We start from the raw sequence: 14723 nt of genomic DNA on the forward strand, positions 1-14723 counted from the left end.
TACTTTTCAAGTCTGTATTATTTGAGTGTGTGTAGAATACATGTAGTAGATAATGTAGAGTGTGTAATGGTTATGATGATTTTAAATTTAAGTTCATTGAGGTTTTCATGAGAGTTGGAGGGGGGAGGAGGTTGGACTCTCATTGCACAATTTTAAGGGGGAAGTGTTGATATATTAGTCTACCTTAGCAATTTTGCTCAATTTATGCATTAAATTTGATGCATCTCACCTTCAAAGATCTTATTGATCTATTCAACTTTAAGCTAACTTCAAAGTTAATTTTCATACAAGTTATGTATGCATTTGAAATAATTAGAACCGAAAGAATGACTAAGATATTATTTTCCAAGTATACCTTTTGGAGAAAGCTCAGAAAACAAAGTTTGAAACTAAAAAAATGAAGTAGCATGTTTGATGTGTTCCCTAGTGTTAGGATGCTTGATTTCTTTCTAGGTTTTTGGTATAAATATACGATTTTCTTGAGTTGTAATGAGGATTTAACACACGAGTATAGTCAAACTTATAACCTTAGTTATTTATCTCTCAAACTTTCAAGAATAATCTTGAAAGAATTCTTTTACAAAAAGGTGTTTGATCCACTAACTTTATTACATAGTTAAGGTGTTTACCAAGAAGCATAGGTACAATGTTGAAGACGTGAAGGTGTACATTACTTCTGACAACTATAAGACCTTGGAGAATAGGCACATCTACATCAAGTAATTTTGTTTACGTTCCTTTCATGTTTAGTAGATTTGTTTGCAATTATTCGATTCACGGCTTTTTATATTTATGTATTTTTTAGAAACTTTGTAAATGATTTTTCCACATTACTTGTGATGTTCTTATGTGAGATTAATCAATTTGTAATCAGTATTAATATAATTATTAAAATAATTAAAACCTAGATAAAAATCATATTAGGAATGTGTCGCTTCGGTGGTCCTATTCACCCCACCCCTACCTAGATTTAGCAATCAAAGACATGATCTTAAGAGTCAATGTTGGGGGCCGACCAAAATGTTTCTTCAAGACACAAATGATGGCCTTGAATATACTGAATAAAGAAATAGGCCATAACAAAAGCATGTGAATTCCGTGGCTATGCTGGGCTCACTGTTTCCAAATGAACCTTTTGAGCATGTAAGGAAGCTATCAACTAATAAATAGCATGAGTTGGGTGGACGAGGATTGACCTGCGCTAAAAATTACTGGGATACTTTTCCAATGATTTGGGTCAGACAGGTAATCAGTAATCTTACATCAGGTGAAGAGAATAACCTACAATATCTGATCCTTTAGGCTGTCCCTTTAAGATCCTTTGAGATCAGCTTCTTGCTGTATTCCTTTTTCCCTTTTTTCTTTTTTCTTGATGACAGTATGATCTGGGCTCATTGCCCCAAATTAAGGGTCACGACATGCCTATAGTTGTAGGCTTCTAGGACAATCATACACCCACCTCTTTTTTTGTACTATAAATTGCCCATTTCAAATTTCAGAATGTGAAAACCTAGCTTATCAGCTAGGCCATGTGTCTCCTTTGAATAGTTTATGCACACCTGCAAACCTTACTATAAGTTTATTGGGGTTTTTCCTCATGGGTTGTTAAACTGTTTGGAATTTTTAGATTAACATATCCTTCCTACTTCATGATGAGGAGATATTGCAATAGTACTCTTTTAAAGCAAATATTAACTCTTTAGCTAGATAGCAACCTTCCCACTAGATAACTTTGTGGCTTTTATGGTAATTATGCAACGCCCAACTGCTTATAAGCTTAATTGCCAAACCTTAACTTAGCAGCGATGTGGAACTCAATTGGGTAGTTGCGCAAATCCTCGAATTGACATGTTCGCAATGTAAGAGGTTTACAGCTTCTTAGACCATTTATGGAGATCCTGTTTTATAAAGTCTGCTCACAGCTGGACTCAATTCAATAAAGTCCTGTCCCAGCCACATGCGGATCATTCGAATCATATTTTTCATGACTGAGAGTTCAAAGATATCTTTTCTTTTTAGTACAGCCTTGGGTTAAATAGCTTTTCAGCGTTTTCTGGCCTCCGTCAGAAACAGCAAAATTCGACACACAATAATGACTCCCATTTGCTGTTTCTTCAATGGAAATCCATCAGCTTCCCTCTGGTAATGCTCAAACCCAGCAAAGACAACCTCTGGGATTGGATAATGTTGAAGAAATCCAAGTTCTGTGGTTCTCATGCGAGGCTTGAGCATTGACATCCATAGTAGGATTCCTATCTCCTGATTGCCTATATGGCTCCCCTGGCCACCAACAAAGAGATGGATATGATCCCCACCACTATGCCTGACTCCAGCAATCTCCCTTATCTGATAAAGGGCTCCACAACCCCACCATTACCATAAGAGCAATGGCACCACCTAGTAATTGTCGGTTTGACTAAGTCCCGAATCATCGCAAGGAGCAGGACCAGCATGTTGCTTCTGCCTGAAAATGATACCACCTCATGCTGTACCATTTGTATGAGTTGGCCTGGCTTGTTGACTTAATTGAAACAAAGAACCTTCTTCACAAGATTAAATATACTAGATTTCAAAATCCTTCCATTACATTCCATTACATATTCCACACTGTGACAAAACTTGTTGGATAAGCTTGCTTTCAAAAAAAATCGGTGGTTCGCCACTCACATATAAACACAACACTCATGTACAGATATGTCTTTGCATTTCTTCTTTGGTCCCTTCCCAGTGCCTATTTTCTTTTTCTCTAACAGTAGAACATCACATTCTTCACCTTCTCATTCAATGCTGGCAGGGGCCGGACGCGTGATTCATTTGACGTGCGCATGCAATTTGGTATTGCATTCTCAGGCTTATCAGGTTCCATGTAGAATCGAGCTCTGTAGGCTGCCAGATGAGCATAATACGCAGGAGGAACTGCATGCATAGAAAACCAATGCTTCATTGTATAAGATGATATTACGCCATTGTTTCTCACACTGAATTCATCTGATCAAGTTATGCTAGTTCAATTTACTACCCTACAATAGGATCCCTGACAAATATGTATAGCACATCTTCCTCACTTGAAGCAGATTAAGAGATGATTTAGAAGTTTACCTAGAGAAACAGACCGAGTGCACCTTGCATACCTGCAACCAAGTTGTCAACCAGATTAAATCATGGTAAAATTAATAACTCTGGAAAGAGAAGCAAGGGAATGATGTGTCTTACGTGTAACAGAGGTTGTTCGTCAAAGATTGGATCTCATCTGCTGTAAAGTTGTTCTCATCCCAGAGAACATGATAATGAGCGGGTCGGCTGGTCCCCTGCCAAATGTCAATTTCAGTACAAACAAATTCTTGACATGTAGTACTTTACATCAAAACCATCCTGGCATGCCAACACCAACTTGAAAGTTCTCTTGCAGAAATTGAGAACTTCTGTAATTTTCTTATCTATTATAAATTTCAGGCCTTGCAATATTTAATGAGTTCAACAAGGTACCTGGATTCCTGCATGACTGCATAGATAAAAGTCAAACTCACTGGGATGGCAGATCTTAGAATCGACCACAGTACCTACAATAGGAACTTCATGCTTGTAACAACCGTATTGCTATTCTAGAGTGGGGATTGTTTGATCAACGGATCAAGCTCAACCATCAAGACATATAATCTAAATAAAATTATAAGTAAGAAAATATTACCAGGTAAGATGTTCCCACTCCTATCAGTGCTGCTTTTGTCATTGTGGTTGCTTGCAAAGAGTCTAGTGTGATGCCGTTTTTGGACGACAACAAATGTCACTGGAGGTTGGTAACTAGGTTCCAATGATGCGCAGGCCTAGACACAGACACTATATAAGAACATGAAAGATGTCTTGATAAGGCATGGTATCAGTTAGTAACCAACCTTACGAATGGCATCAAGTTCATATAGTAGAACCTGGTAGAACTGCCCTTCACTGACACCATCCCTGCAATTATTATGGAAGACAAAAAACAGAAACCATTCTTGAGTCTTATCTCTCATGCCCAATCAATAGCACAATAACAGTTTCTTTTCTCTAAGTCCTAACCAGAAAGAAAACAGTAGGACTGGACCTGTAATGAATAAACAAATTAAGAATACCTGTAAAATATTATCCTCAATGGTTTTTTTCCAGTGGCTGCCTTAAATGAAAGTAAAAGCTCTCTGCAGTCATACGGATTCAGTAAGCATCCAACAAGAATGTTGGTTCAAAGTTAAACAAGTGATAAACATAACCACACTATGGAAACCAATTAGATATGGGTCCACCCATCACATATATAGTCAAATAGCAGAGTCTGAGGTTAAGAAGGAATTCCTACAACATCTTTGAAGGCATGTTTCAAAACTTCAGCTCAAAGAGAGAAATCCAGAGGTTGAAAATAAACTCAGTCCATGACCAGCATAAGCTAAATCACAAGAAAATAAATTTCCAGTATGTAAAAAGTTCTTCTAACAATTTGGTCAACTAGCCATTTCTTAGAACAGTCAATTGCATCATTACCAAATATGTTTATGTTGATGAATTTGTTGGCTTATGATCACTGCAACATGATTGTCTTCCTAAAACAGCTGCTCAACTCGTCTAGGGTGAGAGAAATAAAGAAAGGCAACAAAATGAACTAGATGATCAATCACATGGATCATTCGAATCAAACTCAAGAATAGTCCTATGGAATTCTTCAACAGGTTGGGCTCCGATTAGTCTTGATTAACTTCATGATTTGATTAGATGCATAAAAACTATCAATGTAACATAAACCCAACTCATATCAAGCTAGAGTTCAGAATCATCTTGAATATGCACCTGATCATGCCTCCAGTAACTGTGCCCCCTTGAGGATCTTTCCAGGTTTTATACAAATCTTGAATAAGTTCTTGCCGATGAGCCTGAGCACATACCAATCCAGCATACTTGGTGACTTCTGGCCAGTCTTGGGAGGCTACAACCTGTATAATTGTAATCAATATGGACTCAAACATGGAACTGTAGATTTTGGGAAATACAGGTTTTCATATCCTTACAGCAGCAATTGATGGACAAGAGTCATCTCCAGTCTCTGGATGAGTTACATCGGCTCCAAATATGATTGTTGGAATGTCACTAACCAAAGGAATTCCTGAACTCAAAGCATCTAAAAGCACAGTATTTCTTCCACCCATCTGGGGAAAAAGAAAAATCCCGAAACCAAGCTTAGAGGAAATATTAACTTTGCAATAAGCAATCTATTTTTAAGTAGTAGAATCGCCACAGAAGTTTCAGTCCGGACAGACCTTAACATTGATTTTAAGTGACACGTTTGCCAGGTATTGGTTGCTAATCTTGTAGACATTTTTAGTAAGACAGCACTGAGAAATCAACCCCAGATCTGTGTCACAAATCCGCTTCAAATCACCTAAATGTAGAACATGCAAATTTTAGTCAGAAAACAACTCGTATAATCTCCAAAGTATTATTATGCATGACCAATGTCAATGAAAGTTAACAGTTCTTTTTCCTATGAGCACAATAAATCAATAGCTTACATATTAGGGACATAAATTTTACTTTTGCAAGCAATGCTTTTGATCCAGCACTTAATTACTTCAATGGTTTGAACAACATGTGTGACAAAATCAAAACGCTTATAGGCAATTCGAAATCTGTAATGCTCGATTTTACCAAGCACAATATCCAGCATAGCTTTGTTAAATCAGACATGGAAAAATTATGGCAACAGAAAACTACATACCATACAAAGAGCCATTGTTGTCTGGAAGAATGGCAATGAGTAACTCCAACTCTTTTCCTCCAAGTTTGTTTGCAGCAGCACTATATACATGTTTCAAGGCCTTCTTAACCTGATCCGGTCTAGCTGAATGTATTGGAATTACTGGCTCATGGTTGAATTCCTAAGATGAAAAGTCAACAACATCAAGTTCCGAGCATGTTGCCATAACTTAATCGAATGGACTATCAGAAGCAACATTGTGATATATTTATGTAGCCAAAGATGACAGCCATAAATTGACAAAAAATAAAATAAAAAAGTTCCTAATATTTGCAGATCAGAAAAGCTTACCATGCCAGAAACTTTGCACATTTGAACCAGCTGATGACAAAAACCGCTTACAGTACTCTCCTGAACACTTCGTGAGAAGTTGATGCAAGCCCAGTAATTGATAGTGCTTCCATTTATCATTTTCTGCATTTACCAAGAATTCCAGTGCCTTAAATTCATACACAAACTACATCTAGTACCAAAAATTTCCATTGCCAGACATTAAATTTACCTTGTTTGTCATATTCCATTGACCAACTTGCGGCAAATATTCTTTTTCTTTTCCGGTATCGTGATATTTAAGCTATCAAGGAACAAAATAGAGGAACAAATTTTAGATCAGACCATGTTAAAATATCCAATAAGAGAAAAGGGGATGTTAAACATTACCCATGGTGCAGGTAGAACTCGAGCTTCAACTGAAGCAAGCTTTTCATCCACAGTAATGCCAAACTCCTTCGCATAGGGATCTTTCTCATACCCATTTTGGTTAATGGTCTGAAAATATAATTGAGAACCTTTAGAAGGATGGAAGTCATCATTCTCGTAAGGCATCAAACACATTCTTTTTGCAGTCATGAGTATAAATACTCTCCAAGATAGAGAAATGGAATATTACCTAAGATTTCCGAAAGCATAAATCAAACAAATACCTTAAGTATGTCCAAATATTCAATTCCATTTTTTCTGTTAATCAAAAGAGTAGGATATAGTTCAACAGATTAGACAAGTATACCTGTAAAATGTCTGTTTCTCGATCCCTGGGTCTTTGGCATGTTACTTTTAACAAGGAAGTTATCTGCTTGTCAGTCAGCCCTTTGGTATATCTCTGTCCCCCAATAATCTTACAAGCCTGGGAGGATAGGTTAGGAAATATAAGTCAGCTAGAGACGCCTGAAATTTTCTGCATCCAAAACGTTGAAGGAATATTGAATGTGAGCCTACCTCCATTGGTAAGTAATTCACTTTCCTCTGGTTACCTACTTGGAGGCAAGGTAGATGAGAATATCGAATGGTAAATCCATACATCTCCTGAAAGTACTCAACAACTGATTTCATGTTCATTTGCTCATCAACTGGGAAACTGATGGAATGAGAAGAAACCACCACTTAAACTCACTTCAAAAGATTAAAAAATAAAAAAGGACAATTAAAAGAGGGCAAAATACAAAATATCAGTACATTAGTTCCCTTGTAGGTTGTGATGTCAGTCCTGAAATCCGATATTTCCTTCGTACATTTCCTCTGTGCGTAACTTCAACTTTAACACCTCTAAGAGCTTTCTTAACCTGCTCAATATTTGCATAGGTGTTACCTGATTGGATATAATAACCAAAAGATAGATACTGCTAATAATACAATTTTTCTGTAATGATAACACCATCTTGGACTAGGGATGCATCTTGGTCTTGCAACTAGAGAATTTGCTTACACCAGGTAAATAAGCTCAGACCAGAACTAATCCTTAAAGATTTTGAGTTTATAAAATAAATTTGATATATTCCAACAGAGGACCAACCTGACTTTAAAAAATACCTCTAATGTTCAGTTTTTGGTTGAGAAAATGAAAATCATCCTTTGTTGAGGCTAAACTAAGCAAATCTGGATGATATTGGTCAATGATTTAGAGAGTTAAGTGGGTATTTAACTTAAATAGATTCATATTGATGTTACAGCAGTAATGACCCTCACCTTTTTTCTTTTTTTTCCTACTTTTAAAGTAGCATTTGAAATTTAAAAGCCCTAATGCAGATTTGACTCAAGATTTTATTACAATCCTTTAATCTAACCTCAATGGTGATCACACTAGAAAACTTTTGACAATTATGAACTGAATGGCCAAACAAAAATAAGGACAGAGCTTGAGAAATCAATTTATTAACTTTGGTGGTAGATGCAGCAGTTAGTCTCAGTGATATTGAATCTGGTTTCTAAGCCCTCTGATTCATTGCGAATACAGAGTACACTAATAGATTTGTGATTATAAAAAAAATTATATAATCAGCATCTATATCATTAAGGGCTATATAAACTGATAATTCAGGGACCATAGATATTGTACCTTGACACGGTCTGCATCTGACAATGGCCTTGAAAATACATCTTTGCCCAAAAGTTGAGCCACAAAGTCAATAACAGGTAATGGTTCAATGAATGCAGTTGATGACATATCTGAAATATGAATTAGAGAAAAGTTAAGTTTGGTGATAAATGAAAAATATGAACAAATTCAAGACGGAGTGGAAGAATCATCCCACCGATGTTCAATGATAACCCCATCTGAGTTGGCCTTATACTCTTATAGAAGCCTTGCCATGATTGTAAACCCCCGCCTAGTTGCTGAGGATTTTTAATATCAGGAGAATACAAGCATCTCCCAACTGATACATACCTACACACATCCAAATTGATTGATGAACAAACTTGCAATGGCCTTAATTAAACCCAAGAAGAAAAGCGATGAAATATAATTGGACAATGGAGATGTACCTTTGGGCTGCTAGTTGATTTAACACAATATCAAAGATCCTAATTATTTCATGGGGAGTATCAACTTGTTTCCCAGCAAGAAACTCTCGCAATTGGACCATACTAGTGATACCTACAAACTTGATTGTCACTTTGAACTCTCGCTCCCTGAAAGGAGTAGTTGAAACTCAATCAGAACTGTCATGGATTTTGACTGAAATGGCCAGTGTAAACCATAGATTCCAATAAAACATGACCAATCAAGAGAACAGAATTACATGAGAAAAAATATAAAAAAAAGGAATGAATTACTTACTTTGTAATCCCTGTCCCCTCATCCTCTTCAACCAGTTTCACAGTGAACTCTTTTGATACAAATGGAAGCAGTCCAGCAGTGTAAAGGACCCGTTTTCCATCATAAACAGGGAGCCTCATCCCTAGGTCAGTATCTCTGTGAAGTTTCACCAACTGGGCCATGATAGATTTGTTGATTTTGCGAGAAGCAACTTCGGGGGTTATGGTAACCTGAACAAAAATTTAGATTGTTACATGAATTCTCAAAGTCCAGATGAATCCCAGCATTTCCCTCAACCTGGAAAAAAAGGTTTTCTGGAGTTCAATTTTTGGAGAAAGAGAGCTTACACTATATTGACTCAAGTCTGTATCTGGCACTTGCGCTAGGAAATGGTTGGCTTTAACTACACATTTCCTTCCCAATTGACCATAACCGGGCCTGCGGTGGAACACCAGACCTTTGCTTGAGTCATGAGAACCAACACTTAAATCAAGCTTGGAATCCTGCAACAGCTCCACTTTGGCTCCTTTCCCCCTTCTCCTTCCCTTTCTCCTCCCTACACTCCTTTTTGCATTTTCCAAGCTTTCTTCAGTGCTGGGCATAATTTCTGATGATGTTTGTTGATTCATGGAATTCTGCAGAGGCTTCCTAGTAGAGATCACATGCTTCTGCTCTGGGTTCTTCATTTGCATGTGGGTCATTTCTGTCATAGTAAAATTCGTTTACACATTTGAAGCGTTACATAACCAGTGCAAACAATGGTTGTGTGTACATCTGGTATCTATATCTAGAGAGAGATGACAAACTAAGAGCTCAAAAGGGCGGGGTCGAAAGCTAATGGCTTAACATTTTGCACGTTTTCTCTGAGAAACTGAAGGGCGTATCTGTATCCTCAGAGAAGATACAAATTTTGGAAAGACATGAAGCATTGTGACCGTTGCAGGTTAAAAAGAAGGAAAAGGAACAGAAGAGCATCAAATCCGCAGAGTGTTTTTCTTCAAAACGCTGTTATTCTCTGAAAAAGTTTTTGAGCAGAAACTAAGCTACTTAGAGACGTGCATGCAAACATGCAGAAGTAGGACCCCTTCGGCCATCTTGGACTCCACCCACTGTATTCAACACTAGAGCCATACCAACACAAACCTATAATATAAATTATCCATCTCAATTTAAATTAAGAAGAAAAAACTGCCAATTTGGTTTGTCTCTACTGCAAAGCCTGGATTTAAAATTAATATCCATCTCAGATTCATACTTAACCATAACTTTGTCTCCTGTGGATAGACAAAACTCAGATATTAAATTGATTTTCAATGGCTAAAAGGCATGGAATTTGGGATTTGGTTCCTAGGGGCGAAAACCACTGTGATGGAGGGACCCTAAATTTATTGCTGCATGGTTATTCCCAGTGGACGAACCCATTGAAGGCGTGGTCCAGTGAAGGAGTTGGATCACTGGACACTGGATCTTCCTAACTTCTTTGCAGGGACAGGTTGTAAGGAAGATTTAATCCTTCTTGAGCAGACACAAAAGGAGCTTTAACTCATCCCAAAGCATAGCTACCAGGGTGACAAAAAACAGATGTAGACAATACAAGAAGTAGGGTATATCAGCCCCCAAAGCATATCACGTAGGCCTGTGCGTTTGGATGTTGATCACTCATTCAATACTTCCAACCTTTAATGCCACAATTGCAGCTCTGAATCATGATCAGTCTATAGTTTTTCTTGTTCTCTAGTAACCAGACACAATGCGCCCAACTTGCTTTTGTTTCTCCAGATGTCAGTACCCTTGTACCTTTATAGTAAATCCTGATACCTTTTCTCCTATCCTGAGGACTGAGCTAAGAAGAGAAATGCATAACGGGAAAGCACTAGGCACATGAACCATGGGATGTTGATTGTTGATCTCAACACATCAACCCACAATCAGGCCCATCATTCCAGTGAACCCGGATGGGTTTTGGTCAAACCAGAAAGGGACTGTTCACTGGTCCAAGGATTCCACTTTGCATCCCCAGGAACATCCTATGCTTTGATCCTCAAGGCGATTCTTTATACCATTTTATAGGTCCAAGTTGGTTTCGCGGGAGACACTGGCTCTTAAAACCTGGAACCACGTACCCTTGACCCTAGTCTGGTTTCAACACGCAAGCTCCACCTTATCCCCCTCTCATCCTCACTGCACTGGATTTTACCACCTCATCATGAAAGGCGACTGGACTCGAGACAGTACCACACAGTGGGAGATTTATGTATACTCCTTATTCTTTTATTTTAAAAATGGTTAATTTTAAAAATATAACAAAATGCTACTTTAAAATTTCAAAAACATTGAAACTAATTTAAAAATAAGAATTAAAAACATCTCTAAATAACAAAATTATGACAAACTCTTTAGTCTTTACAAAATGAATGATATTTTTCCTAAGATTCTGACATGCAGCATGGGTCTATGCAGTGGAGTTGTATGTGCAACACATGATGTATTTATATTAAACTACTCAACACTTTCAGTTAAAAAAAAAAAAAAAAAAAAAAAACAAGCAGAGAGATGATATGACGATTGATAAGAAGCAGAGTTAAGCATCTTATTGCACAAATCTTGAGGAGAAGGGTCACATTATACTGTGTTTGATAGTTTCAGTGCAGCCACTCTCTCCAGAGGCTTGAGATAACTATATTTTCCGAATCAGGATTACCCAGTACATCTCTCTAGATTCATTCACCAATAAAAAGAAGAAACTGGGTAGCATCATAATCATACAAAGATCGAGCAGTTTCGTTCTCTAACAATGGCATGCAACTGAAGAATTTTAATTTCTTGTCAGCTACACGAGGGGGGAGAAAATAGTAACTGAAAATTATTTGAAAATGAATTAATCCCATTTTGACAACTACTTTTAAGTTCCAAGTTCAAAAGGTTCAACTGCCATAATGGAAGTATGAGCAAATTAATACAACTTGATCTTTAGGGAACTTTAAGGCTTAGGTAAATGACAAACATATATATTTGATTTAAGCCATTGGTCAGTAAGTTGGACATCTGGAGAGGGAAAAATAAGCTTGTAGTGATACAGATACAAGGAATTACCAAATGGGAAAAGAGGATATGGGATAAGACAGACCCCAAAAACAGGAAGCATGAGAGCAGCATCATGGATCACAAAAGTGAAAAATGCCGAAAACAAAAGGTCAAAAATGAGTGCTCCCAGTAACCATCAAAGAAAGACAGAGTCACGAAACCCAAAAGTCATACCCACCCATCCAAAACCTCAATCACGTGTGGCTACAGGGGCTGTAAGTGAGTGATAAATGCAAAAGAAGAAGAAGAAAAGAATAATCCATAATTCTTCTCTGCACAAGATATGGTTGAGAGCGAAACGCCAAACACCAAACAACAACCATAGCAATCATAAGACAGAGATATTTAGAGAGGGAGGAGAGAGAAAGTGAGAGTTGCTTTAAAGCACTTCTGAAAAACGCCGACCCCATGGCTGAGCACCACAGTTAAGAAGACGAGGGGGTCTGAAACAAACCTTTTGCTTTACGCTTTCTTCAGAGAGCCGCTAGCTAGCTGCTGATCATTTATCACGGCAACATTAACACTCTCTCTGCTAAGCCTTTAATGCGCTCTTCTTTTGGCCTACCCATTAACTGAAACTCCCAGATTCTGCAACCAACCCCATAAACAATATCACATTATATTAACATAACAGGTTGTAATAAAGGATGGGATCAGTGCAACAACTACAGCTACTGTAGACTGTGGGTGGGCTAGATCTTGACTGTAATGCGGCTACAACTCAGAGATCACAAGCTTTGAAGCTGAAAGGGTGCCACATGTATGATGATTCATGACTGGGTTATGCTACCAATGTACTAGTTAGACTGCTTTTTATAGCTAGATATTAAGGTAAGAGATCGGATGAAGATCATTGAAACGACCCCAGACACTAAATTGCGAAATGTACGAGAATTGGGCTTTTAAAGAGAAGATCTATGGCCGATCAAAACGCCAAAAAAGAAAGAACAGACATGGCAACTACAAGATTCAAAGATTTGCTTTCAGGAAATGAGTAGAACGTTTTTAGAAAACAAGAAACAATGCAACAGCAGAGCCCAAAAATAAGAACTCACAAAAGCAGTTGAAGAATATCTGCAAACAACAGGTGGAGAAATGGCTGAGTCCTGCTTCCCGAGTCCTGAATGATGTTGATGCGAAGTAAGAATGTATTGGAACGAAGCAAAAATATGCAGGGTATAAGGATTGTTGGGAGTCGAGATTCATGGCTGGAAATGCTATCAGTGTGTTATAAAATAATCATACTTTCTAAATATTCAGCAGAAACACTCACTGCCTTTAAGAAAAGGAGCTTTAAACAAGGGGGAAAAAAAGGAGAGAGCTTTGAGAATAGCTTTAAGGATGAAAGCGTGCAAATGAGAAAACAAATGGGGTTGTGTTTTGGAAAAACAAAAATAATGAAAAGAAAACAAAACAAAACAAAAGAATAAAGGTGGCAGATTCCATACGGAGAGTGAAGGAGAGGGGAGTTCTGAGACACTCTGCAAAGCTTTCAGTGCGTTTCCTCTAACTCTGCTTCTTTATTCTCTCGGTAGAGCAAGAATGTTGAATAATTATGAGTGGGCGTGTCAGACTCTCACCGGGGATGTGCTCGGAATTTGATATTCCGGCGAGCTAGAACAGAGAAATGCCTCTGCGAAAGAGAGAATGGCAGGGGTGAGCTTTGAAAAAGGCGTGGAGGCACTGCCTTCGAGGCTTTTACATGCCCTGCTGACGCCGACGTATTTTCTTCTTTGCATCTCACTAAATTTAATTTTAAAAAAACAATCCTTATCAACGTATCTTTTCTAAATAAAATTGAGATTCTTTTCTAAAAGTCGGTTTTATTATATTTAATTTTTTTATTATTTTTTTTTCCTTGATTAGATTTTGGGTTAAAAATCATAAACATATTTTCAACTTCAAACACCAACTCAAATTCATTTTAAAATTAATTTTCATTTAACTAATCATTTAAATTAAGCTAAATGATCAAGTTTCATTTCTTCTAAGTCGGGAATTTTGCTTTTCTCTTTTATATTTTCATCATTTGTCTTTTTTTTCGTATTCGTTTGTATCACATTTTCATTATCTGTCTTTTTCTTTGTATTCATTTGTATCGCAAAACTAATCAAGGTAAGTTTGATTCAAATATAAATTCATCATATTAGTTTGATTAATTTTCTCTAATTTTTAACAAATCAATTAAATCACATTATTTTATGCTCGTAAATTTGTGTCATTATTATTTAAATCGCTTTTTTAATTTTATTGTTAGTGTTGCTTTTGGGTTCAATTAACATGTCTCATGTATTTCATGCTCTATTCTCCATTGTAACACGTTTTTCTTTTTCTCTTTTATTCTTTTTTTTTCCTTTCACATGACGAACAGACTTAGAGTTGAAATGAACAGGGCATCGTACTCTTCTTTCTTTTTTTGCCTTTTTTTTTTTCCATCCACATAACAGACTAGGGTTGAAATGAATAGGGTGTCGCACTTCTCTATCATAATCCATGATGCAGAATGAACTTTAGGCAGCATGATATTGAAACTGTGCACTACCACTCACCATGGTCCTTTAAAGTTTACTTGCTCAAAAGTTTTAGGTTGTATGAACTGAACCCCCTCTTGGCCATGTGGAAACAGGTGAATTGTCTCCATCACCTTACTCCTTCCTCTTTTCTGACTCTTATTCCATTAATGGCTTCTAACTAAACAACAAAAATATTCCACTCCACTCTTTTGATTCATGGCCCTCTCTCCATAATCCTTTTACTTTTCAATCATCATACCATGGACTACCCTAAAAAGTTGAATGTGAATAGTTTTACTATTATCTTTTT

At 37.2% G+C, this 14723-nt stretch overlaps 1 protein-coding gene across 6 annotated transcripts; it reads right to left on the bottom strand.

Annotated features, from left to right (window-relative positions):
- Window positions 1–2544: 2544 nt before the first annotated feature.
- LOC117925709 (protein argonaute PNH1-like) lies at window positions 2545–13556 on the bottom strand. 6 transcript variants are annotated; one of them, XM_034844789.1, is made up of 25 exons: window positions 13349–13556; window positions 12956–13020; window positions 12355–12488; window positions 9164–9519; window positions 8838–9046; window positions 8543–8689; window positions 8311–8444; window positions 8115–8224; window positions 7235–7341; window positions 6998–7136; window positions 6789–6905; window positions 6443–6550; window positions 6285–6356; window positions 6074–6196; window positions 5744–5903; window positions 5286–5407; window positions 5037–5174; window positions 4819–4961; window positions 4113–4175; window positions 3894–3957; window positions 3689–3824; window positions 3487–3560; window positions 3214–3308; window positions 3100–3131; window positions 2545–2916 (listed from the first exon to the last, which is right to left on the bottom strand). In XM_034844789.1, exons 4-25 carry the CDS (start codon window positions 9515–9517, stop codon window positions 2747–2749), a joined length of 2817 nt encoding a protein of 938 aa, XP_034700680.1. In that variant the 5' UTR covers window positions 9518–9519; window positions 12355–12488; window positions 12956–13020; window positions 13349–13556; the 3' UTR covers window positions 2545–2746. The 6 variants fall into 6 exon arrangements, with proteins under 6 accessions (XP_034700680.1, XP_034700679.1, XP_034700681.1 ...); XM_034844788.1 differs by having other exon boundaries at window positions 12956–13108; XM_034844790.1 differs by lacking the exon at window positions 12956–13020.
- Between the last annotated feature and the right edge of the window lie 1167 nt (window positions 13557–14723).

The sequence above is a fragment of the Vitis riparia genome, chromosome 11 (genome assembly GCF_004353265.1).
Source record: "Vitis riparia cultivar Riparia Gloire de Montpellier isolate 1030 chromosome 11, EGFV_Vit.rip_1.0, whole genome shotgun sequence".
NCBI lineage: Eukaryota > Viridiplantae > Streptophyta > Magnoliopsida > Vitales > Vitaceae > Vitis > Vitis riparia.